Below are 24,521 nucleotides of genomic sequence, written 5' to 3' on the forward strand. Positions count from 1 at the left end.
CTTTGGATTTTGTCTTGAACATCTCCTTACCATGCCTGGTGGTGGAGTCATCTCCTCGCCTGCGGACACCATGCGTGTCGAGGCTCCGGTCACATTCAAGGCCTACTTGATGTGTGCCTTTGCTGCCTTTGGTGGTATCTTCTTCGGATATGACTCTGGTTATATCTCCGGTGTTCTGGGAATGTCCTACTTCATTCAGCAGTATGAGAATCTCGTGAGTTAACTTGATCTGGCATCCTGAAACCTCTACTGACCATGAATAGGACCCCGCTACTACTCCCTCGGATCTTTTCGTTATCCCCGCCTCAAGGAAATCGCTCATTGTCTCTATTCTATCTGCTGGAACATTCTTTGGTGCTTTGATTGCTGGTGATCTGGCTGATTGGTTTGGTCGTCGGACTACCATCATCTCCGGATGTGGCATTTTCATCATTGGTGTCGTTCTGCAGACTGCTGCTAGCAGCCTGGGTCTGCTCGTTGCCGGTCGTCTGATTGCTGGATTCGGTATCGGTTTCGTCTCTGCCATTATTGTTCTCTACATGTCGGAGATTGCCCCGCGCAAGGTCCGTGGTGCCATCGTTTCCGGCTACCAGTTCTGCATCACCATTGGTCTCATGCTGGCCTCCTGCGTCGACTATGGCACTCAGAACCGCACTGATAGCGGTGCCTACCGCATTCCCATTGCCCTCCAGATGCTCTGGGCTGTCATCTTGGCCATCGGTCTGTTCCTCCTTCCTGAGTCTCCTCGTTACTTCATCCGCAAGGGCCAGAAGGAGAAGGCCCGTGATGTGCTTGCCCGTATCCGTGGCCAACCTGCTGACTCCGAGTTCGTTACCCTGGAGCTGGATGAGATCGACGCCAACAACCAGTATGAGCTGCTGCACATCCCCCAGGGTGGATACTTCGCCACCTGGTTCAACTGCTTCCGCGGCAGTCTCTGGGAGCCCAACAGCAACCTGCGCCGCACCATTCTCGGTACCTCCCTGCAGATGATGCAGCAGTGGACTGGTGTCAACTTCGTCTTCTATTTCGGAACCACCTTCTTCCAGCAGCTTGGCACAATCCAGGATCCTTTCCTGCTGAGCATGATCACCACCATTGTCAACGTCGTCTCCACTCCCCTCTCCTTCTACGCCATTGAGAAGTTTGGCCGTCGCCCCCTCCTCCTGTGGGGTGCCCTGGGCATGGTCGTCTGTCAGTTCATTGTCGCCATTATTGGTGTCACTGACGGCCACAACCCCAAGGCTATCAGTTCCATGATCGCCTTCATCTGCATCTACATCTTCTTCTTCGCCACCACCTGGGGTCCTGGTGCCTGGGTTGTGATCGGTGAAATCTACCCCCTGCCAATCCGTTCCCGTGGTGTTGCCCTCTCGACCTCCTCTAACTGGCTCTGGAACTGCGTAAGCATCCCCCCATCCCTCAAACACGAAAGATACACTAACCTTCTCAACAGATCATCGCCGTCATCACCCCCTACATGGTTGATTCCGACAAGGGTAACCTTGGACCTAAGGTGTTCTTCCTCTGGGGCTCCCTCTGCACCTGCGCCTTCATCTACACCTACTTCCTGATCCCCGAAACCAAGGGTCTCACCCTAGAGCAGGTCGACAAGATGATGGAGGAGACCACCCCCCGCACCTCCGCCAAGTGGAAGCCTCACTCCACCTTCACCGCCGAGATCGGCCTCGTCGACGAGAAGACCACTGTGGGACCTACTGTCACCCAGCAGGAGGTTTAAGCTGTCAGACTGGCTCTGATATGGTGATCTTTTTGATTTACCCTTTTGAGTTTTACTCTATGCTTGCCATAGCGGCTCAGCCTCTTACTGTCTCTACCATGCGTTGACGTTTGATGTGTCATTGTTTAAATATCCACGAAGCTGCATGTATTATAATCGACTAATTATTATCGTGATATAACTCTTCTCTGGTAAAGCCTTGTAGTTAATGATAAATCTTTGACGCCACACCGGCTGGTAACACCACCAACCTCAGCCACGCTGGACAAATGCAACATACTGCAGCAAGTGGAACTGCAAGACCTTTGCAAGCAATTGCCAAGGATTGTGTAATTTCTGTGTCTTGGCGAAACACCAGCAGTTTCTACATAGCCCGCCCCCCTACTGTCGCAGGAAGGGGGTGCCAAGATAAAGTTCGCTTACCATCCATGTTAAAACTATGACCCCTAAGGGCATACCCTGTCTTGTTCTGCATTTATATCACTTATGTAAAGTAATTGATTGGTCTATCAACAGGGAACATGTCTGTCATGTTTGACATCGAAGCTGATGCGTGAGGAGTCAGGAACGGATCACCGACGCACTACCGAGGATCTTCGTCAATGCGAACAGAAAGATTGTGTCTTTGATGTCTATAACTGCCATTTTCTATGAATTGGCACGGCTGGATGAAGACTGACTTAACATTGCAAAACAAAACACCAACAATCGAACTATGGGGAATTCCTTACGTGGAGTCCTGTCACCAACGTCGAACATTTGGAACACCTTCCAAGGTGATGGCCAAACCGCTCAACGTCCTATTCTGCGACTGCAATATCCGGCATTGCTCCCTGCTTCTCCGCTGACTCACCAAGGGCTAAGGGTTCAGTTTTTCTTGGCCGGCGTTAGTGAAGGATGATTGACCAGGTTGAGCATCTGTTTGCTCGGATTGCCGTTTTGTAACCTTCTTCTTCGGCCATTGCAATCCAATCAACCGCAACCAATTTCACAATCCTTGACATAAGGCTGCCTCACCTTCATTAATGCACTATGGAGCTCCGACGCCAGTTTTGCAGCGGCGTCCTTCTGAGAAATGCGCCGTGTCCTATTTGTCGAAGCAGACATGGGGGCCCCAATCTTCGTCGTCAGCTTCATGAAAGAAGGAGATTGTGTCGTCCGAGGCTATTCTCAATGGAGTTGCACTCCGTCTTTGAATGTGCGGCATCAAGTCGCAAGAAAGATATAAAAGACCGCTGAAGAACCTGCAAGCGATACCATCTTCAATCAAATCACATTCCAGAGTAAGCTTTCTCTTTGATCCTCATTCTCAATTTGAACGTCAATCATGGTGTACCTTGCATCCATTATCTCCGTTGGCCTGATTGGCTTGACCGGCCTTGTTTCCGCTCATCCAGGCCATGATGTCAAAGCCGAAGCTGCTGAGCGGGCTGCGTTCCTCAAGAACGCTCCCATTCACTCACGCAGTCTCTCCCAGTGTGCCTCTAAGCTGAAATCTAGGGGCCATGAGAGACGGAGCGTCGCGCGCCGCGAGACGGCCGTCAAGCATCTGCGCCGTCGCCGTGGCATTGATTCTGGTATGTCCTTAAGGCAAGGCCTGTAGCATCCATTAGCAAACTCTAACGGTGTTCGTAGCTGGCTATTACCTCAAGGCGCGTAGCCTCACTGATGATCTGAATATCTCGCATCACTCCAACCTTACCGGCGTGGATCTCTCCACCGACCCGAGCGTTTTGTTCGGATCTGGAGCAACCTGCATTCTTGCTCCTGATGTCACTCAGGGACCCTACTGTTAGCCAATCCAATACCACTTAATATCGTTGCATTTTACTGATGTAACACAGATGTCTCGGGCGAACTGGTTCGTGAGGATATCGTGGAGTCTCAGGCGGGTGTTCCTCTTTACTTGGACATCCAGCTGATTGACACCAACACTTGTGATCCACTTCCGGATATCTACATGGATTTGTGGCATTGCAATGCGACTGTGAGTTTATTACCTCTCTAATTGCATTTCTATGTATGCTTAAATTATGACCGAGGAGTGAACTAACGATGGTGGTGACAGGGCGTCTACTCAGGCATCATTGCCGGAGGAAACGGTGACTCTTCTGATGAGGACAATATCAACACTACCTGGCTGCGAGGTATCCAGGCGAGTGACGAAGATGGTGTTGTCCACTTTGAATCCATCTTTCCTGGTCACTACACCGGCCGGACGGCTCACATTCACAGTATGTTACCCAGCCATAACATCTTCACACCACCCTTTACAAATCGGTCTACGCTTGTTCAAATGTCAAAAAACTAACTTACCCTAAAAGTTCTCACCCATCCAACCAACGAAACCGAAGTCCTCGCCAACGGCACAATCTCCGGTCTATATACCACGCACTCGTCATATGTCGGACAAACCTTCTTCGATCAGGACCTAATCACAGCCGTCGAGAAAACCACACCATACTCAACAAACACACAACAACTAACAACCAACGCCGAAGACGGCATCCTCGCCGGAGAAGCCGAAACCATCGACCCATTTATGGAATACGTTTATCTCGGCGATGACGTCTCAGACGGGATCTTCGCTTGGATCTCTGTTGGTATTGATCCTACCAAGGACAGAGATGTCACTCCCGCAGCTTATAACACTGAGGATGGTGGAGTTGCAAATGCCAATTCTGGAGCTGGTGGCGGATCTGGTGGTCCTCCTCCTGGTGCCTCTGGTAGCCCTGGTGCCAGGCCCACGCGTCTTGTTTAGATGAAGTCGTAGGTATTGACAATTGCGTTTGAGGTATTGGAAGTCAAGTATTGGGACTGAGGTGCAAATGTTTTGCTTGGTTGCTTGGAACAGTATCAGACCCAATAAACCTGAGACATGTGTGGTGTACTCCCATGGATTTGGAGGCTATTTTTGTCGAGTGGAAGTCAGAAGAATGTGGCAGCGCAGTGGTTTTTGGTTATAACAGATTGATTGATATCCGGTCAAGTTTTTTCAGATATAAAACCAGGAAGACTTAGTATACTGTAGTTTGTATCAGTATTTCAACTAGGCAAGGAAATCGATGATATAATAGAGAGCAAGTGGAAATGATGAGTAGGAATGAGATCCAATTGCAACAAGACTTATATCACCCCTCCGACCTACGACACCCCCTCATACTAGTCCTAGCCGGCGTAGAGTACTTTGGGAACAACCTGACTACGGCAAATGCCGCTCTACGTGAAGCTACTGCTACCTCTAATGCAGTAGCTGTTGCGGAGATTTGAAAGCGTAATTTTAACTGGAAGGAATCGACGTGGAGAAAACACTCCCCAAGAAGGGATAATAATTTAGTTTACGCAAGATGCAGGGAATAGCGAAGAGTTCACAGCTTCATCTAGAATAAGTCTTTAAATGGATCTAATATTTTGCGACCCAACGTTAATATTTGGTTTACGCATGCCTTTCGTAGGTGACTCTAAGTCTTTTCATTCATTCTTAGAAACAATCTTTCCCTTTTTCAGTTACACTTCAAGATTCCTGTTTCGCATTTTCCACTTCCTCCACCCGATTCGAGAATGGCCTATATCCTTCTTCATTGATTTGCGCAAGCCTTGAATGAGAAGCCTTTTTAGGAGCCAGTCCGTATAGTTCCTGAAAACTCATAATTAACGGATGCCATTTATCGGGATCGATCCGATTTGCATGTCCAGTCATTCGGATGTCGTCGTGAACATGCGTCCGAACAACCTTGACTTCCAGTGCGATAAGTCCTTTCGTATCTGCGTCTTGCATCATCTCATATACACCCTTCAGCTCGGCCTCCATCTGAGCTGGGCATTCGGCAATGCGCGCAGGTCGAATCAGATCGGATGGAGTGGGTGTCAGTCCGGAATGTCCAAATTTATCGTGCACAAATTTGTATCCATTCATGCGTTTGAAGTACAGATAACCAGTGTCTTCAGCGGCAGTTGTAACTCCTGCCGCGCCGGTTGTTTTCGCAAGAGCATTAACGGCTTCTTCCATGCCGTTTGACGCAAGATTGAGAACACATTGTTTTGTTCGAATCAGATTGATCGTAGTTTGCGAAATTGCTCCTAATCCAAGCATGCATCGATTTCCGAGCCACCATGCCGAGGACATGGGCGCGATGTTGAATGTTCCGTCTTCATTTTCGGTGGTAATCAAAACCACTGGTGTGCCCCAGTAGAAGATAGCTGGAGAGATTGTCTGAGACGGGGGAATAAGCACAGATCCCATTGTAAAAGAGGTTTATCGGACTCTGTGGTGGTATTGTGGCAAACGGAGTATTGTTTGTTGAACAATTTCGTATATTATTGTACCTTTATTTATATGATTGGAAGTGTGATTAGGGAGGAACATTAATATCTTTATTGCTATATAAGTAGCCAATAAGAGTAAGAAGTAGTAATTATGATGGTACCCAATTTTTCCTCCGTCTTTTGCTGGTAGCGTGACGACATATTCACCACTTTACTGTGGGTCTTAACTGTATTGCTTCTATTATAGCCAATTATTTCGCAAGATATGTAGTAACTCCGATTGGTAACTAGCACCGTCCATTGGTTCTAGGCACAACAGCTGTTGCTAGAAGAAACCAATAGCGTGGGAGCGTTCCTTCAGTAAAACTTCTGATTGTTCGGTTTGAAAGCAAGAGAGTAATGAGATTTACGATTATTAACACTAGTTGCTTATAACTAAGGAGTAAACGGATGTCATAATAATTGGTAATACCTTTTGGCGAAGCATTCGTTTTTTTCGAAGCATTCGCGTTTTTCCGCCGCAATGATTGGCGAATTTGATAGCAACGGATGGAAAATGCCTGTTTGTAGTATCAAGATTTTGAGTAGGTATTAATTGCTCCCGCCAATTCGCACCTTTTGGAACCAAACAACTTCTTTTGAAACATCTTATTTGAACGTTTGGTACTAAAATCATACGACGGCCAAAACCATTGTCTATAAGAGTCTCACTCAAATCACAATTTGCGAAAATTTCTTATATACAAGAACACCTATCAAACTTGCAAAAGCCATCGCAAAAAATGTTACTTCTCCTTCCGATCGAGCTACGTCTGAAATTATACTCTCTCGTATTTGGCGCATGCTCATGCCGCTGTTCAAATACCTTCAATATCCATAAACACCAAATTGCAATATCTTTTCTCCTTGTGAATCGCCAAATATATGCTGAGGCTCGTGCTCTTACATTTCGACTCCACACGTTCGACTTCCATACATGGGGTGGGATGGGACCCCATTATTGTCGAAAATTCCTTCGCAATTTACGAGAATGGCAAAGGCGTTCCATTCGGCGACTAAAATTGAGGGTCGTTCAGACCAATTTGATTTGTGAATACGAAGAGCAGACACCTAATTGTGGATGGTTCTATATTTGCGAGATAGTAGGGGGTACGGCAAAAGAAAATACCTCTGGGCTGAGAGAATTGAGTTTGACTATTTGTGATCGGTTAACGGAGAACGGGGCGAAGATTCTTAGGTCTACTTCATAATAACTCTAGTTGCGTTTAATAAAGGCTTTGAGCTCAGCGAAAAAACTCTTCAATCGAGTTTAAGTCTAGCGAGTAGGGTGGCAGATAGACCAATTTTACCCCTACATCCACACATATCTACGTCATCCGCTCTAAATAATGAAACGAGGCGTTGTCTAAGACCAGAACGGATTTAGGTTCGGGCCATCTTCCGTAGTGCTAAAGAAGCTGCGCTATAAAGTCCTCGAACACGGTGGCATCTATAGACCCACGAAAGACCCACGAAAGTCACACGAGAAAACGATTCCATCCTAGGCATACGTAGGTAGTATCTAATATCGCTGGTCGCGGTGAAATTGTGATACTTGCATAGGGGACAAGTGGTGACCAGCCTATGCGCCTAAACCCAACCCTTTTATCACATCCGGATTCATCTACATAAACTAACTAATACGACTGAAAATTTGATAAATTATACAGATACCATTCTCGCAAATCGGTATTTCGCTCCCTCGCTTGCTGTCGAGTGCTCTTTTTAGACCAACCTTTGGCAACAAGGGCTCGTCTGATACTAGAGGTTGTAACTAGGGTGCGGAATTCATCCCAGAGGAAAACAGCCATCTCATCGAGGTATAAACCGGGCTTTTCAGACAGGTATTCGCAGAGGGCTTCGATCATAAGTGGTGTTACAGTCCGTTTCCGCCCTATTCGTGTTGGGGGTGCGTGCACACTTCCAAATTGGCGCAAGTTTGCGCGAATATTTATGATCGTAGCCTGGCTGCATTCTGCTTCTTCGGCCATTTTAGATGTGCCAAGTGCTAATATTCATTTCGAGGACAAAGACGTTTGGCTAGACTAGTAAATATTAGAAATTCAGAAAAGTCAAGTTGCTTTCAATATTACTCCGGGTTTTACCCAGCTAGATATAGGTAGGCAAAACGATCTCAGTGATACGCCGCACTCTATCACAGCATTATCTAGTGATGCATGGCTACCCAGCGAGCTGACTACTTACGCAATCCTAGCACGTGTTCAAGCGTCACTGGCAATGGCCCCTGACCCTTGTTACTGCCAGCGCACGGATTACATCTTACATAGAGTCGGATGCGCCCCTGATACCCGCTCTCAAGACCATAAGCCAAAATATGCCTAGTCGAGTTAGATGCAATGAATGTGGGCCGCTTGCTAGCCCTCGCGTGAATGGAGGGAACATTCGAAGACCTATACGCCTAAAATTTTTGTCAACCAAACAAGATTGCTTGTAGTTTAGAGAGCACAGTTAGAAGCATCGAGACGGATGGATAATATGCCTGGTTAGTTGGCAGGATTCTCGGGCGCTTCGACGGGCACATGTGTCGAAAGTTGTTCAGTTGTGATCGCTTGTGCATTAGTCCGCATGCGAGCGCTAATCAAAATGGAGGCAGTGTTACGACGCAGACAGAAAATGGATGGGGAAAGATTCTTGCACGTTCAGCGGCTTCGGCCATCCAATATGTAGTAGGTAAGTTGGTAAGTCCCACAGCTTATATTACGGCTTAATGGAGAAAGTCTTCGCAGCACGATGAAGACAGTCGGTGAAAGCATCAAAAGGCTGATGATACAGCCTGCTTAGGCTGCCTCCCCACTTCTACCCAAGTCTTAGATCTAGACAACAAATTTGATATTGTAAAAGTCTTAACAAATAGGTTCACAAAGTATTTTACTTAGGCCTTGGAGTTTTGATTGTAAATCTCCTCAATAAAATGATGTCTTTTCACAGCATCCTCAAAATCACAAAGAAGACTCTTGTCACCTGCAGCAATTGCCTCATAAACACGGGCCAAATTCCTATTTATCGGATCCATCTCGGCAAAAGCCCCGTTCTTGAGCACAATTTCCACAATTTCGTCGGTGGCAAAGTCGTGAAGCTGAATGCTGTTTGTACCAACAATCTCGATGAAGGCACTGGGGCCTGTAATTTTGATCTCCCCTTTCTCGCCATAGATTCTCCACTCGAGTCCAGGGGATCCCTTGAATGGTGATCCACCTCTAATCATAGCCGAAAATACAGCACTTGACTTGAGCGAACCCTGGATCATAACATGATCTGGAGTCGTCTTCTCGACGTTCTCTTTGGCCACGGAGCCATCGGCTTTAACAATTTTAATGACTGGTCGTTGGTTTGAAAGGAGGGATTGGAAGTTCGAGAATTCTCCAAGCACTGTGGTTGATCAGCAGCTTATGACAATTTTCCTAGAGTGTAGGGCCTAAGACAAACCTTCCTGAACGGTGTCGAGCAAATGTAAGGCCGGAATTGAGAGTAAGGAGCACCACTTTCACGGTCAACCAGGTAAGTTTGACTCTCAAGCTCCGTCTGTCCTGCAATCAGGCCTTGGCTGGTGATTGTAGTGCTTAGGACTTTGCCAATTCTTCCTTCTGTCAAGACTCCTTTCAAAGTTTCGACAACAGCGTCAAAACGGCCTTGAAGTCCAACTGCAGTGAACTTGACATTGTTTTCTTTTGCGACATCGAGAAGCTCCTTTGCTTCCTTAAGGCTTGCCCCAAGGGGCCACTCGACAAAGACATCCTTGCCAGCTTTCAGTGAAGGAAGAATAGACTTGTAATGGCGATCTACTCGGGTAGCGCAAACAACAAGGTCAATGTCTTTGTCGTCGGCGATATCTGGTCATGGGAGTCAGGTATGTTGACTATACTTGGGGTAATGCACAGGGGGGTAAAGTTTGTTACTTACCTTGCACATTTCCATACGTCCTCACTCCTCCTGGAAGCTTGAGTTCTTTGACGCTCTTCGCAGCACTTTCCACAGATGAATTACAAACAGCCACGATTTTGAACTTTGATTCGGGGCTTTGCAGATAGGGTAGATGAGCATTAGCAGCCCAAGCACCAGGTGAAAGACCAATTATGCCAATGCGGATTGGGACCATGGCGATCGATCAAGTATAGTTGAGGCGTAAATGTTGAATGAACCATCGTTCTCTCTCTTTAAATATATGGAAAAGTTTTGATAATAGTTGGATTAATCAGTTCATTACATCATGACTCATCAGCTAAAGAATGCCAACGAATGCCTGCCCTGCAAAGCCTCTGATGGTCTGTTAACAGTATCCCACTTATCGGTATCCCACCGGTATCCCACTGGTATCCCATCACCCGGCACTTTGCTCGCCGATGAACTTGCCGGTATTAACGTCGTACCTTGATTTACTGACTTTCATGATGATTGGTATTCAGAGCTCAGTTAAACCCTCGAGAGTGGGACGGTCGATCGATAATCATCACATCATTAGTGTAGATACTGAAAATTTGCCCTTGGACGGTTCCTGGAATTCATGCTAGCTACTGCTCCAACTTGCTTAGCGTCTTCGCCATATGTAATCAACCGAAAACCATAGTTAAGTTAGAGAATTTACTAATCTAGCGGGCAGACGGTTAACTAGACGAAAGCCCCATCCCGGGGCCATCATTAAGTACAACCATAGTTGTCGTCTCGAATCCCAAGGAGTGGAAGTCCTATTAAGTAAAGTTAGGGGATACACAAAAGCTGGGATAGTCTGAGCAATATGTGTAATTCTTGCAGAGTCCATTACGGGTAGCAGACAAGTTGAACCACAACATTAAGGTACCAATCTGCACTCGTCATGGGCGGTACCGGACTGACAGTCCCGAAGAGATCACTGAAGCGCAGCTTCATCCAGAGCTGGAACGGAATGAGAGACCCTTCCACCAGACTAAGAAGAAAGAGAGACGCGGAGGCTAGCCGACAGATTGCTAGAGAGTGGATCCCTGACACATCAATGAGTGCTCAAAGATCTAGTAAAAGTAAAGGTTCCGGTTTAGAACCGAGGGATATGAACGGAATGGTGCATGGCCACTCCAAGTGCGTTTGCAACCATTTTGGTTCTTGGGCATCCATTCATGAAATGCTCTCTGGGTGCCTTTTCCTAACAATCGTCGGCCGCTAGTGAGAGCTCTGCACCCGCTTAACACCGAAATTGTGAAACTCCTGGACCAGGGTCAGTGCACCAGGCCCCTAATTGATTGTGGGCTGGTCGTGCGTGACCGTTTTCTGCGGTAGAAGCGCGATTGTGGCCAAAATGAACTTTCAATCGGCCGCGAAATCCAAAGCCGCCTGCTCCATCCATTGGCGCTCCAGTTCCCGTCCGATCCAGGACGTGCGCCACCCGAGGTTTTTCTCTACACGAGACAGAAACCGTAGTGATCCCTGCTGCTCAGCGGGTTGCCGCAAGCAATATCCAACTGGATATGGGTCAGAAAGCCCCAAGTGTTCCATCGGGTAAAGGACTTACAGCGTTGGAGCAAGTGCGAGGCGATGAAGTAGCTGCTTTGAACACTTTCATTCGATAACGAAAGTCCAATGGCCATCACGAGATGGTTGGCAACCGTTTTCTATTTCGGATATTAGCGATGGAACATGCCAGGGAGGTGGGCCGGAACAGACTGCTGCGACGTGTCGGGCTCGCGCCATTTCATAATCCGTCATCCGCTGGGACGGCGCATCGGATAATGTGAGAAATATCCTAGTGGCGTGGTAATATTGCAAACCAACCACTGGAAAAGAATTTGTTAGCGTTGCATTGCATTAGGTAAAGTGCAAGCAAGACAGACCGGCGGGGGGCGACATGATCCATAATTCAGGAAAGGGTCGATCCTTTGACAGATTGGGGGGTTGATATCGCAGTGGTTGCCAGGACTTCGGCTTATTGCGATGCCACTCCTCCACGCAGTCTGCCAGTCGCTGCCAGCTTTTCCGGTCAATGGCGTACCCCGGCGCGGCGCAGCATAGCTGGGTGATGCATGCGCAGAAAAAAATGATGACGTTGGCGCGGGCCGCATCATCATCGCGATGGAAGACCGAGGAACGCTCATAATTCCGCAGATCCAGTTGTATTGGCTCATACTGAGCTATGGATGAGTAGATGGCTTGGCGCAGGAATTGCCAGCTCACTGCCTCGGCCAATCCCCCGCACGACGCAGACTGAGACATGAGATTGAGCAGGCGGTTGGACCCGAGGAGGTGGCATTTGCTGTCGGTCGTCCTCTCGAGCTCTTCGTAGAAACGAAGTACAACCACGGTGATGAAGAGATTATCGTCATAATTCTCTGGCTGATTCAGGGCGACGATGAGCAGTTCCAGACACTCCCCGTGAAAGGCTGACGCTTCACAGTCGCTACGATTTGTCAAGATGGCATCATGTCGGGCAGCAAGTGCCAGGAGAGCTTTCAGCAGCATTGGTTCCTCTAGTGCTCGGCGTGGGACTTCGGTGCTGAAGTGAGACTGGGGGTCACAGATATCCGCCTGCTGCCGTTAGGGCACTCTCCATGTCAGTTGTTGGTAGAAAACTCACCACAGCTGCTATCTTTTGAATATAGGAACGAATCAAGTATGCCTCTCGCGGGGACGGTACCCAGACATCGCTTGGTGTGTGACTGGGAGAATCGTTCGAAAGGACATCGGTCGGAACAGATTCAGCCGCTTCTGGAAGCGTCGGTTGACTTTCGTCTGGTGGTGGATATGGCTGCTCAAGGCCTCGGTCCTTGTCGTGGGGCTCAGAGGGCGAGAAGTCGTCGGTCTCGCGCACGAAAGTCACTGGAGGGGCTTTTTGTCACTAGGAAAGCTAGTCATCCCACTAGAAGGGGGGCTTACCTGGCTGGGAGACCCCCACCCAGACCTGCTGTTCATCCCACGCGAGGTCGAAGCGGACCGGAGCACTATCACACTGCTGGTATATATGGCGCACAGGCTTGAACTGAAAGCGCGGCTCGAGATGACATGGCCGGTCCAGGCGCGTACAGCGAGAGCATGACGAGGCGCCGACGGGCACTACACAGCGGACGTGACGATGGCGACAGCGAGCACAGCCCTTTGTCACGCGCATATCGCAGCAGTGGATGGTTGGTTGCGGGAGGAGGAAATCATGCACAGGCGCGAAAGAGAGGGGACCGTGGCGACCGGCATGGATTAGTTAGCGTCGTCCACTGTCCTAAGGTCATCTAGTGAGCAGACCCACCTCTGATTCCAGCAAAACACTGTAGTTGAAGCTATCTTATCAATAGAAGAGTCCAGCCAATCGGCCACTGAAGAGCTAAACATGCTTCCTCAAAATCCACGTCAGTGACGGTCACTGTAGCCCAAGGGAGGTCACTGCCTTCTCGCCCTATTTAACAACAATCATATTCCATCCTCCAAGCCCTGTGGTCTTAAGCAGTCCAGTTACTACTTACTACTTACAGCAGAGTAGTCCTTAAAGTCGGGCTCTAGTAATGCGGGGTAGCCCCACAACCACATGGGTCCACCAGGTCCAGGCGGACCGAAACTGTCGACTTCCGTGGCCAGTCAAAAGCTTTCACCTGCCATCTTGTTCCTCCATGGACAGCAGTCATCCATTTACCTAAGCATCGCCAGTACCGAACCTGGACGTACCCACAAGCACATCAGTACGGCAAGGCACTCTAGTATTGCCTGAAAAGGCTAACGTATACTATTCTTGTCTTGAAATTAGCCATTGTGATGGAGGGTCTAAAGTACTCTTCCATTCAGGGAGTAATCCAATTCCAAGTCTCCAATTTCATCTCATTCAGGGCTAGAATATCCCATCGCGTCGATCCTCTTCTTTATCTCAACAACCACAATCTACTGTTGCGCTTTCGCCCAGGCAGTTGGCCAGACAAGTATAGTGCTTGCCAGCATGGCGATGGCAACCCCCATATTGCTCACGGGCATCCATCCCAGTAAATACCCGGGAATAGTCAGGTCCAAACAGTCAATTACAAGCCGGTGCAAGAGACATACAGCCAATGGGGCCGGTTTCGAGAGTGAGGAGTTACCAGATGCCTCCACTTTCGTTTTCTCATCCACGGAGCCGTTTGGAGCGCTGGGCGCCGCCGGGCCAAAGACGAGATCCGAGACGGTTTTAGCAATTGCTATGCAGATAGCATAGAACCAGAACTTGTAGGCTTCGAGCAGAATGGGCGTGTACCACGACACCAAGAAAATATTCATGTCATGTAGCTGCGCTTTATATTTAACACTGTGCTATAATCACGGACGAATTGAATGTGGGGGCACTCACCATGGTGGTTCCCTCCAGAACAAGATACATCCCCAAACAGCTGGATTCGACCAGCTCCATCATCGCTGTCCTGTTTCTAACAGAACACCCTGCGGCAAGAATGTCTTGAACATTCTGGAAACAATCGAGAAAAGAGAAGAAGCGGAGATAGTGCCTCGCTGAAGGGAAATCAGTACGGGAATGTCACTGAAGAAACCGTAACAAAACCTCACCTAGCCCTATCTGCGATGCCGCAACTGAGCATCTCATAGCAGTGGCACTATCGAAATCAACTTCAGTCCCGATAAGGGCCAGGCTATGGAGCAGGCGGAGGGTCAAGTCCAGGCCGGCTGTGGACTTGGTGAAATTGGCCAGTTGCTTGGGGAGCGATGCCCTTGAATGGGCGGGGGATAGTTGAGCCATTTGGACAAAACCTCGTGTTTTGATGGGACTGGAGACACAGCGGTATCTTGAAGAATAATAAGATAATAATATACCAACAGTATCATTTTGACAGCCGTAGCCCTATATGAACATGAACATGAACCAGAGCGCTGGTACGCATGTTCTCCGCGGGAAAGGCAATGAATAACCAAATACCCGAAATACATTATCTGACAGGCCGTACTATTGTGTAGTCGGTTACGCCACCGACTGTCAGTTCCCAACATGGGAAAAAAGGGAGTCAAAACTGAAGAGGCGCTCATGAAAGAAGATGACTGGGTTCGGGGAGGTGGGGCGATAAGAGCCAAGTTCGGGTTCAGAGCACGGGGATCTTCGAGATGCAGGAGGGAGGCGTGTAGCGGCGTATCAGGAAAGTTGCTCCTTCGCTTTTCGATCTTGCATGAAGTTAATAACTCCAACATTTTCTATTCAATTTCAGATCTTCACCAAACAACAATTCCTCCTTTTCTTCTCCTTCCACTAACTTAACCATCTTACCCTCTTTTGTCTTTGTCTTGACGCACTTCGACTGTCATGGAGGCCGCCACACCCTCTCCAGGGGTGGATGAACGCAAAGACATCCCCAAGGCAATGAACAGCCTCGATCATAGCCTGCATGAAAAGAATGACAGCGAGCAGGCCTTGACCTCTGAGCTCATCTCCGCTGGCTCGGAACACCTCCAACGGCAACTAGGTGGAAAGGAAATCCAGCTGTTGGCGGTGGGCGGCGCTATTGGAACATGTAAGTGAGCTTTATCCTTTAAAAAAACAACACAATTGGCTTACTTAGTTTCATAGCTCTATTCGTACAGATGGGCGCAAGTCTACCAAAGGGTGGCCCGGCGGGGCTTTTCTTGGGCTTTGTTATTTATGGAACCGTCATCTGGTGTGTCAACCAATGCTTCGGTGAGCCCTCCCGTTTTCTATTCTATAAGCACAGCGCACGCTGATACGGCCGTCTTGTGCAGCCGAAATGGTTACCTATCTCCCGATCGCTTCCCCCTTCATCCGTCTGGGTGGATTTTGGGTGGATGACGCCTGGGGCTTTGCGATGGGCTGGAACTACTTCTTCCTTATGGGTACGTGCCAGTCCCTGGGGCCTCTGTATTTTTTCCCCCTCTGACTGAATTCCATACACCCAGCCTTTGCCATCCCGTATGAAATAACGGCGATCAATGTTCTTCTTACCTACTGGACCGACAAAGTTCCGGTGGTCGCGGTTGTGATGATTTGCTTGGTGATTTATGCGTACGTCACCTACCCCAATCACAGTGATATGGCAAACAAACTAATTTGGGTGTTGCAGTGGGCTCAACGGGCTCGCAGTCCGGTACTTTGGAACCGCTGAATTTTACCTGGCCATGTTCAAGGTCTTCCTTATGATGGGACTCATTTGCTACACTTTTGTCACCATGGTTGGTGGCAATCCTGAGCACTGGGCCTATGGGTTTACCTATTGGAAATCCCCCGTAAGTCGAAGCTAGCCATTTCACGCTGTTTTGCTAATAATCCTGTTTAAAGGGCGCGTTTGTCGAGTACCTCGCTCCTGGAAACACCGGACGCTTTCTCGGATTTGTTTCTTGCATCATTCAGGGCTCCTTCACGTGAGTATCCGCTATATATCCCGCTTTCCTGACAGTATGGCTGATGGTATCAATCATGCAGTATGGTCGGTCCCGAGTTCATCGCCATGACAGCTGGCGAGGCAGAGAACCCTCGTAAATTGATGCATCGGGCTTTCTCCTCTTTTGTCTGGCGTCTCCTCATTTTCTTCATTGGCGGCGCTCTCTGCGTCGGGATTGTCATTCCTTACAATGACCCGCTTTTGCTTAAATATATCAATGGAACTGAGGGCGGCACTGGAGCTGCGTGAGCCCCCTTCCCCATCCCAGTACAAGCCCTCAACACACAGCTTACCCATGCTCTAGTTCTCCTTATGTCATTTCAATGGTCAACTTTGGAATCAAAGGACTTCCCTCGCTGGTCAACGCTCTGATCATGACCTCTGTTCTTTCTTGTGGAAACAACGTTGTTTATTCGGCGATCCGTACACTTCACGGCCTAGCGGCGGATGGCAAGGCGCCCGCAATATTTGCCAAGTGCAACAGGTTCGGTATCCCGGTCTACTCAGTCATCGCGGCGCTTGCGTTCTGCCTTCTTTCCTTGCTGCAGCTTGGCAATTCCTCTGCTACTGTCCTCGACTGGCTGGTGGGAATCTGCACTGCATCATACATGATCAACTACTTCGCCACAGTCGTGACGTACCTGCATTTCTACGCCGCTCTCAAACGCCAGGGTATTGACCGAAAGACTTTGCCATACCGGGGATACTTTCAGCCCTATGCGGCGTACTATGCCGCGGTAATGACATTCGTTGTGGCCTTGATCCTCGGGTATACCGTCTTCATTGATGGCCATTGGGACATCTCGACGTTCTTTACCTCTTATCTGATGATTGGGTTTTCCATCGTGGCTTTTGTGTTCTGGAAGCTCTTCAAGCGGACACGCTATGTTCGGCCGGGAGAGGCCGATCTTCAACTTGGAGGCATAAAAGCCCAGATTGACCTCTACGAGGCATTGTACGAGCCGCCGACGAGAGGCAAGGTTTCGGGTTGGCTCAATAGCTGGTTCGAGTAGTTTGGATTTCAATTCTTGAGAGCACAGATTGGATTGGAGTGACTCTTTCCATTGGTTATTCTATTCTCTATATTATAACTAGGTACCACTTCCGCTATAAGAACGAGTTCGTTTGAATTGATTTGCCGAAGCCGGTTCTGCAGAAAGTTTTCAATCTTGTAGGGTATGGATGGAACTATAGACAGTGCTAGAAGGCCGCCTATTTTATACAGTTATGTGCTACTGAAGCATTGAGTAGTAAGGCTAGCCCTTTTCTCACCTTTCTACTATGTAAAGTCGTACGAGATGCACTTCATATTTCACACTTTCACTAAACCACAACATCATCGGCATTCAAAACCAAACTCGCGAAAAAGAGAGGCTCTCGTACGAATTCATCAGCACGAATAAACTCATTCGTCGTATGCGCCCGGTTAAGGTTTTCCACCAGAGTCACAGGGGTGAACCTGTAGATGTTCTTGGTCAAGGCCCAAAAGAATTTAGTGTCTGTGTTGGCTGGCATCAGGTATGGTGTGACGATAACCTCATCATCCGCGTCCAGTGGCTTGAGAACATTCTTGATGGTGCCAGACAAGATGCGGAAGGACTCAGTATCAACTGGAGAAACGGGAGCTGGCTCTAAGGCGTCCACTCCAAAGAGGCAAATTTTCCGTTTCTCCGAAGCGCTACATGGGGAATGAAACCCTTCAAATACCATTCCGTGCTTTTTAGCAATTGGACTGATAAGAGACTCGTAGTGCGCCTCAACCTGAGCAATAGAGGTTTCGACGGCCAGGCGCAGGTTGACCAACGTAGAGGCTGTTTCGGGGATGGCATTGATCTTGACGCCACCGTTAATCTTTCCAACAGACTGGCTTGTCTGAAAATAATACCTCATATCATCCAGTGTCTGGGCCAGTTGCTCCTGGCTGATACTGTCGTCTTGGGTGGCCATGCTCAACTTGCGACGAACTGCCATCGGAAAGCTCGACACGGGAGCATGGACGGCGCCACACTCTAGGAATTGAAACATTGGATTCTTCGGAGTGACTTTTCCAGGGAACGGGTTGCTCTCAATTGCGACCACGATTTCTGACAGGATACCAATGACATTATGATCCGGCGGGTTACTCGCATGCCCACCAGTTGACGAGACATTGATCCCGACGTCCAGGTAGCCCTTTTCTGCGACGCTGACCATGGCAAAAGTCTGGTCGAATTCTCTCTGGATACCCGTGCAACCCTCGTCCATGATCAAGTAGATCCCGTCCTCCCCATACTGCTCACGAAGGAAATTCGAGATAGGCCTTCCGCAATTCTCGCCACTAATCTCTTCGTCACAGCCAAACGCCAGAATTACCGTTCTTTTCGGTTCGAAACCACTCTTGATCAAAAGGTCCAAGCTCTCAATGATAGATATCAGGTAGCCTTTGTCGTCGGTGGCCCCACGACCCCAGATAATTTCACCATCGTAGTGGCCGTCATAGGGCGGATGAGCCCAATCCTTGACGTTCTCCGCAAGCACTGGGACTACGTCTTGATGCGCGAGCATGAGAATAGGCTTAGCCTCCAAGGGGGAGACGCTGCCTTCCCACGTCAGGATCAACCCGTGTGTGTTGACGTGATCCAGCTTCACAGTTCGAAACACTGTGGGATAGCTGACTTTGATATAGTTTTCCACTTGAAAAAATATATCCCATCTGTCGTCTTCGCCAATGGGCCCCAAGTCGTCATAGCTCTCAGCTGGGATCTGAATTATTCCAGAGAGCTTGTTGATGATTTCTCGGTGGTATTCCACAGAGTCGACTTTCTCGCGAATATACTGTTCGACCTGGGTATTCCTTGGAGACAGCTTCGGCACTTGCTGGCATATCCCGGACCCTGGTCCAAGCCCGTACGTGTCCAGCTTGGGTGAGCTAGACGACTGAATGGGATTTTTGAAGAGTGCGATAAACGCTGAAACAAGGCCAATTACAATTGCGATGTGTATTAACCAAGAGCGACTTGAGCTCTTATCTCGCCGCTGATTGACGTGTGAAGGTTCGGTCATTGTTAGAAGCGTTGATTAAGTTAAACAAGAACAATATGGAAGATGGATGCGTGATAGGTTCGGATCATGTAGGACTTCGTCCGGGAGATATTTTGTCGTGCGATCTAGCCCTTAAGGGTCTACGATTCGATGTGGTATTGTCAAATTACTATTCTTCCCCATATCCATTCATCCCGTCGTTATACTAGTAACTTAGCAGGTATCGTAGGTCAAAGAACTCGATAAGGTTCAGGTTGTGGGGCGATAGCAATACTGGGGATTAAGTTCACGTATTAATGTAACCTTCTAAATGCGGTTTAGATTAGAGTGTTAATCCTATTATAGCATCTTACTGCGCGCAATTAACCTAACAGGTATCTTACTCCACCCAGTGGACCACATAGGAATTTTGCTCCGCCTGATGAACCATGTTGATAAGCCATTGTACCCCTTCTAGCTCATAATCTCAATAATGGTCAGCTCCCACGGAAAGCCTGTTTAGTTTCCCGAGATACAGGAATGTAGTCATTTTGAATCAATATTACTTACCAGCCAGCCTTTGCCCATTTCGCAGGAATTCTAGCAATAATGAAATCCGCGGTGGGGCTCCCCCGCCTTTGCTTTCAACATTCACTGAGATTTATACTATTCTCCGAGGATACGAGGTCAAGGATAAACCTTCCAAGTTGAACACGTCCATATATATCCCTAACAAACAGTGATACACACCTCTACCAACCGCCAAGATGTTGAATTCCAAGGCATCACTATTACCGGCCGCCAATGAATTCCGCAGCGACACTTTCACCACCCCAACGCCGTCTATGTTGGCCGCTATGACGAACGCGTCGTTTGGAGACGACGTGTACCAGGAAGATCACATCACCACCGAATTCCAAAAGGAAATCGCACGATTGACCGGAATGGAAGATGCTCTGTTCATGCTCTCCGGGACCATGGGCAACCAGATCGGAGTCCGCGTTCATCTCAACCAACCTCCGCACTCTGTGCTGTGCGACTACCGCGCTCACGTCTACGCCGAGGAAGGTTCTGGGTTGGCGGTGCTGTCTCAAGCCATGGTGACGCCCGTACACCCGGCCAATGGCATATACTTGACTTTGGATGATGTCAAAAAGTGGACCGTCCTAGGAGAGGATATTCATACGGCACCGACGAAGGTGATCAGTCTCGAGGTGACCATAGGCGGAGTGGTGACTCCCTTGGAGGAGATACAAAACATCTCCGAATTCGCACGTGCCCATGATATCAGAATTCATTGCGACGGGGCTCGCTTGTGGAATGCGTCTGCAGCTACTGGTTATTCTTTGGCCGATTACTGTCAGCATTTTGACACCGTGTCAATGTGTGTGTCAAAAGGACTTGGCGCACCGGTTGGTGGAGTCCTTGCCAGCACCCAGTCCAACATCAAGCGGGCTAGGTGGCTGAGGAAGCAGCTGGGGGGCGGCATTCGACAGGCCGGTGTTTTAACGGCTCCAGCCTTGGTAGCCCTGGAGGAAGTCTGGCCTACCATGAAAGAGACGCATGAGAAAACCAAGAAACTGGAGAAAGACTTAGCGGCGCTTGGTGTTGTGCCTCAAATCCCGGTTGATACAAATTTCTATTTCATCGACGCCAAGAAGTCAAATGTGAGTATGGATATTTTGTTAGAGCAATGTGAGAGGTTCAATGTGAAGCTCATGGATGAGCGGATTGCTCTGCATCATCAAATCAGCGACGAGGCAATTGAGAACCTCAAGGCTGCCATTGCCGAGACAGTGAGAATAACCAAGGCCTTACCGCCAGGCTATGTCTCCAAGGTCCCGCCGGGTGGGTATGGAAGCACCTCGAAAATGAATGAACACAGCTAGTTGATGGATCTCAGTGGTGTATATCTAACTCGCAGAGGCTCATGGTAGAGCTATTGTTGATATTGATGTGATTCTTTTTACTGCAATTTCACGAACTTTGTAAAGTTCGCTCTCTATGTCTGAGCGTCTCTGATCAATAGTCAATTATATGAAGGACTGTGTCTCTGTGTACTGCCGTTAGGAAGGATCATTGTAGATATAATGCTCGTAGAATCGTTTCAAACCAAGCACCAGATTTGAAGCCACGCCGTACAGTAGGAAAGTACACTGCGTTGGCAAAATATGATACAAGGTTGTGATCTAATAATGTAACTGACATTCAATAACATTTACGTGTGCGTGACTACTGATAATTATATAAGATGTCTCACGAAAACAAACCAGAAATGTGACAGCTCCATGAAAGAAAAGATCAGAAGAAACATATGACAGGAATACACTAATGAAGAACTATGATTAAACTGGCGTCGATTGATGGACATAATTAAGCACTCTGGGTCGGATCACCCAGTGCAGCTGCCGGTTTGTAGTTGCTGAAATCGTATTCCACATCATAGTCCTCCTCATCAACATCCCCATCGCTGAGCTCGACATCTTGGAGATTCTCCCCATCATCGATCTCATCAACGGTGAACCCGTAGTCCTCTTTTCGGATTTTCTTCCAAGCGGCAATGGTTTGTCTTCGGGTGAGACAGAAAGGCAGCTTGGAGAGCGCAACACACCCATCCTGAGTTACTTCCACGGTCTGGCCGATTGAGCTGGCAGTATCAGTGGCCTTGTCCATCAGGATGATATGGATAAAGAACACCATGCCCGACTGTGCCACCACGTTCTGGCCGCGCACAAACATGGGAAAATCCATCCACGTAGGGGAAAAGGTTGCACCCAAGCTATAGCCACAACTGTTGAAACGTTGGTCCCGGAAGCCGTTCTCATCCGCAACACGAGCGTAAGCCTCGAACACGTCGCCAATCTCTCGGCCTGGTTTGAGGGCCGCCATGGCTGCCTCCATTTGAAGTATGTTGACCCGGTGCATTTCTCGCGCCAGCTTGGTGATGCCGCCAATGGGAATCGTGCGCATAAGACACGTATGATAGTGCTTGTAAGCTGCGGCATGCTCGAGCGTGAGCTGTCGATCGATCTTATCTTTGCCCGTCGAGTAACGGGTGAGAACAGCCTTGTTGCCCGAAACAAGGATATTCTCATTGGCAGGATCATCACCACCACCCTCGTAGACCGTGCCGACAATCTCCCGCCATAGGTCGCCTTCATAGGCCCCGGGTTTAGCCAGCTTGAGGGCGCGGACGAGGGCGAAGTCGGCGAGATAAGCGGCCTTTCGAACCTTGCGCATTTCGGCTTCCGATTTGATAATGCGAAGCTCCCGGGTGAACAAATCGCTGTGGTCCACTAGCGTGCAAAGACCGTCCACGGCTTCTTCTAGTGCCTTTCCTAGGCGGTGCGTCAAGGAGCAGGAGTCAGGTTCATACCCGATCCGCTTGGATGGCGAGTTGATTCCAAATTCCTTCAGGACCCTGGGGACCAAGGACACGGGGTTGCTTGCGGCGTTGTCGGATCGAATGAGGATATCCTTCTGATCCAAGATTGAAGTGTAGAGAGCCTGGCGCAGATCCGGGATTCGAGTGATCAGCCTCATGGAAGCATCCTTGTGGAAGTACATGGCTTGGAAGAAGACATAGCCGAAGGTATCAAAGCCAGTGAAGTAGTAGAGAGATTCTTGCTTCGTCATGAGAAAACCATCGAGATTTTCTCGCTCCATAAGCTCCAGAGCCCGCTGTTGACGCTCTTTGAACTCAGCCTCTGAAAAGTATAGGGCTTTTTTGAAGGGCTGGGCTATTTTGACCGGTGCCATCTTTGCTGAGGAGGTTAGAAGGAGGAATTCGAGTGGTTGAGCTGTTTGATATCAAGGACATAAGAGCATACGAGGTTTTTTATACCCAGTCTGCTGCCCTCATGTCGCACCTCATGTTGAACCAACATAGGAAGATAGTCCGCTTGTCCAAATTAGGAGTATTGCTCCGCTCGCTCCATGAGTCTAGGCATAGCAGCAGCCATGTCATGTGAGAAATGCCCCTCAGCGGGGAGGCGAAAGTCTAAACACAAACTAACGTATTACATCCTAGGGCCCCGTATCACCTGAACCCAAGTGAATGCGCAGGGAACTAACCGATTGGGACGGGCGCCTGCGGGCACCTAAGATAAGATGCAGCGAGCTCCAGATTTAGTTTCCTCTTCAGTTTGGTACTTTCGTGAATACTACATGTTTTCTTTCCATTTTTGGACCGTGACAAAGTGTCACCCATCTCTTTCGATAATCCTATAGCCAATGACAGAAGGGGTGACTGAAATAAGGAGATGAGTGACAAACGGGAACAAATAGATGATTAAACTAATTTTGCCTCTATCCCACGGGGGTAGCTGTAGTTGTAAAGAAAAGGTTTCTAGTGTTTGCAGGATAGAGCCTGTCAGCGAGGTAAGACAAAGATGCCTGGGAACAAGTGATGTATTGAAAGAATACAGAGACTAATTCTTAGAGAACCTCTAGGTTCTCCGGAACGGACTATTAACATGGGGGATCAGCGTTACGGCGAGTCAACGCTGACGTGTCGACACCTATATACTGTCGATCCTCTATGAGTGCGAGAGATCTATATATAGCTCCTAAGGACTCCGTTACAATTATCCTCCCGTCTAGTACGGGTGTCCGTACCCGTGGTGAAGCCTATAGAACGTAGCCTATTAAAAGCCTAGTGGGAAAGGGTAGCTAGTTCTAATAGGGGCTATAGTAATTGCGTAGAGATAGTGAGGCGATAGGGAAACGATAGAGTATTAGAGGGTGGTTGTAGGCAAGAAGATTGGGGCCTAAGGTAGGAATAGGATAGGGCTCGAAAGTTTTATGATTTCCTAATTAGGATACTAGAGGTTTATTTGCTTAGATAGTATACTTTTATTATAGTAAACAAAGCCTTCTTAGCATAGTTAGATTGTATGTTTGTATCTACATTTGTTTATTTAGGTTATCGGGCTTTATTATGTGTTAAGGCCCTGCGAGGTCCTAGTGTAGCAGTATGAGTACGGGAAGTAGAGTCTATCGGCAAATGTATGTGCAGGTGTAATGAGAGACTAATTGCTTGTCCTCCATGCGAGGGCCAGCGAGATCAATAAATACGTGGTGCGCTTAGCTAATGTACTAAGCGATATGCATGGCCGTCATGGTCCATGCGTGCGCTCAGCTGT

The 24,521-nt window shown here is 48.5% G+C and overlaps 10 protein-coding genes across 10 annotated transcripts; 4 read left to right on the plus strand and 6 right to left on the minus strand.

Moving 5' to 3' along the window:
- Nucleotides 1-31: 31 nt before the first annotated feature.
- On the plus strand, nucleotides 32-1,741 carry PENARI_c014G04938 (sugar porter family MFS transporter; the record flags this gene model as incomplete). Its single annotated transcript, XM_022633490.1, has 3 exons — nucleotides 32-214; nucleotides 264-1,403; nucleotides 1,457-1,741. 3 exons carry the CDS (start codon nucleotides 32-34, stop codon nucleotides 1,739-1,741), a joined length of 1,608 nt encoding a protein of 535 aa, XP_022486535.1.
- A 1,327-nt stretch (nucleotides 1,742-3,068) lies between these two features.
- PENARI_c014G11660 (intradiol ring-cleavage dioxygenase) lies at nucleotides 3,069-4,502 on the plus strand (the record flags this gene model as incomplete). The annotated part of the gene is made up of 5 exons (XM_022633636.1): nucleotides 3,069-3,318; nucleotides 3,377-3,532; nucleotides 3,586-3,728; nucleotides 3,810-3,975; nucleotides 4,066-4,502. The coding sequence occupies 5 exons, from the start codon at nucleotides 3,069-3,071 to the stop codon at nucleotides 4,500-4,502; spliced, it is 1,152 nt and encodes a 383-aa protein (XP_022486583.1).
- Nucleotides 4,503-5,255: 753 nt separating this feature from the next.
- On the minus strand, nucleotides 5,256-5,984 carry PENARI_c014G11698 (flavin reductase family protein; the record flags this gene model as incomplete). The annotated part of the gene is made up of 1 exon (XM_022633637.1): nucleotides 5,256-5,984. One exon carries the CDS (start codon nucleotides 5,982-5,984, stop codon nucleotides 5,256-5,258), a length of 729 nt encoding a protein of 242 aa, XP_022486731.1.
- A 1,644-nt stretch (nucleotides 5,985-7,628) lies between these two features.
- Nucleotides 7,629-8,037, minus strand: PENARI_c014G05789 (uncharacterized protein; the record flags this gene model as incomplete). The annotated part of the gene is made up of 2 exons (XM_022633516.1): nucleotides 7,629-7,636; nucleotides 7,782-8,037. The coding sequence occupies 2 exons, from the start codon at nucleotides 8,035-8,037 to the stop codon at nucleotides 7,629-7,631; spliced, it is 264 nt and encodes an 87-aa protein (XP_022486753.1).
- Nucleotides 8,038-8,939: 902 nt separating this feature from the next.
- On the minus strand, nucleotides 8,940-10,163 carry PENARI_c014G04258 (Gfo/Idh/MocA family protein; the record flags this gene model as incomplete). Its single annotated transcript, XM_022633480.1, has 3 exons — nucleotides 8,940-9,436; nucleotides 9,490-9,897; nucleotides 9,968-10,163. 3 exons carry the CDS (start codon nucleotides 10,161-10,163, stop codon nucleotides 8,940-8,942), a joined length of 1,101 nt encoding a protein of 366 aa, XP_022486527.1.
- A 1,178-nt stretch (nucleotides 10,164-11,341) lies between these two features.
- On the minus strand, nucleotides 11,342-13,136 carry PENARI_c014G03471 (Zn(II)2Cys6 transcription factor domain-containing protein; the record flags this gene model as incomplete). The annotated part of the gene is made up of 6 exons (XM_022633467.1): nucleotides 11,342-11,496; nucleotides 11,547-11,646; nucleotides 11,699-11,808; nucleotides 11,866-12,556; nucleotides 12,606-12,847; nucleotides 12,905-13,136. 6 exons carry the CDS (start codon nucleotides 13,134-13,136, stop codon nucleotides 11,342-11,344), a joined length of 1,530 nt encoding a protein of 509 aa, XP_022486743.1.
- A 755-nt stretch (nucleotides 13,137-13,891) lies between these two features.
- On the minus strand, nucleotides 13,892-14,732 carry PENARI_c014G10734 (uncharacterized protein; the record flags this gene model as incomplete). Its single annotated transcript, XM_022633618.1, has 3 exons — nucleotides 13,892-14,269; nucleotides 14,331-14,488; nucleotides 14,543-14,732. 3 exons carry the CDS (start codon nucleotides 14,730-14,732, stop codon nucleotides 13,892-13,894), a joined length of 726 nt encoding a protein of 241 aa, XP_022486685.1.
- Nucleotides 14,733-15,287: 555 nt separating this feature from the next.
- PENARI_c014G06257 (uncharacterized protein) lies at nucleotides 15,288-17,390 on the plus strand (the record flags this gene model as incomplete). The annotated part of the gene is made up of 8 exons (XM_022633525.1): nucleotides 15,288-15,495; nucleotides 15,552-15,659; nucleotides 15,722-15,832; nucleotides 15,896-16,001; nucleotides 16,060-16,222; nucleotides 16,275-16,357; nucleotides 16,419-16,622; nucleotides 16,682-17,390. 8 exons carry the CDS (start codon nucleotides 15,288-15,290, stop codon nucleotides 17,388-17,390), a joined length of 1,692 nt encoding a protein of 563 aa, XP_022486724.1.
- Nucleotides 17,391-20,144: 2,754 nt separating this feature from the next.
- Nucleotides 20,145-21,266, plus strand: PENARI_c014G07040 (threonine aldolase family protein; the record flags this gene model as incomplete). Its single annotated transcript, XM_022633541.1, has 1 exon — nucleotides 20,145-21,266. One exon carries the CDS (start codon nucleotides 20,145-20,147, stop codon nucleotides 21,264-21,266), a length of 1,122 nt encoding a protein of 373 aa, XP_022486588.1.
- A 484-nt stretch (nucleotides 21,267-21,750) lies between these two features.
- On the minus strand, nucleotides 21,751-23,136 carry PENARI_c014G00994 (M24 family metallopeptidase; the record flags this gene model as incomplete). Its single annotated transcript, XM_022633407.1, has 1 exon — nucleotides 21,751-23,136. The coding sequence occupies one exon, from the start codon at nucleotides 23,134-23,136 to the stop codon at nucleotides 21,751-21,753; it is 1,386 nt and encodes a 461-aa protein (XP_022486574.1).
- Between the last annotated feature and the right edge of the window lie 1,385 nt (nucleotides 23,137-24,521).

The sequence above is a fragment of the Penicillium arizonense genome, assembly GCF_001773325.1.
Source record: "Penicillium arizonense strain CBS 141311 chromosome Unknown PENARI_contig014, whole genome shotgun sequence".
Taxonomy (NCBI): Eukaryota; Fungi; Ascomycota; class Eurotiomycetes; order Eurotiales; family Aspergillaceae; genus Penicillium; species Penicillium arizonense.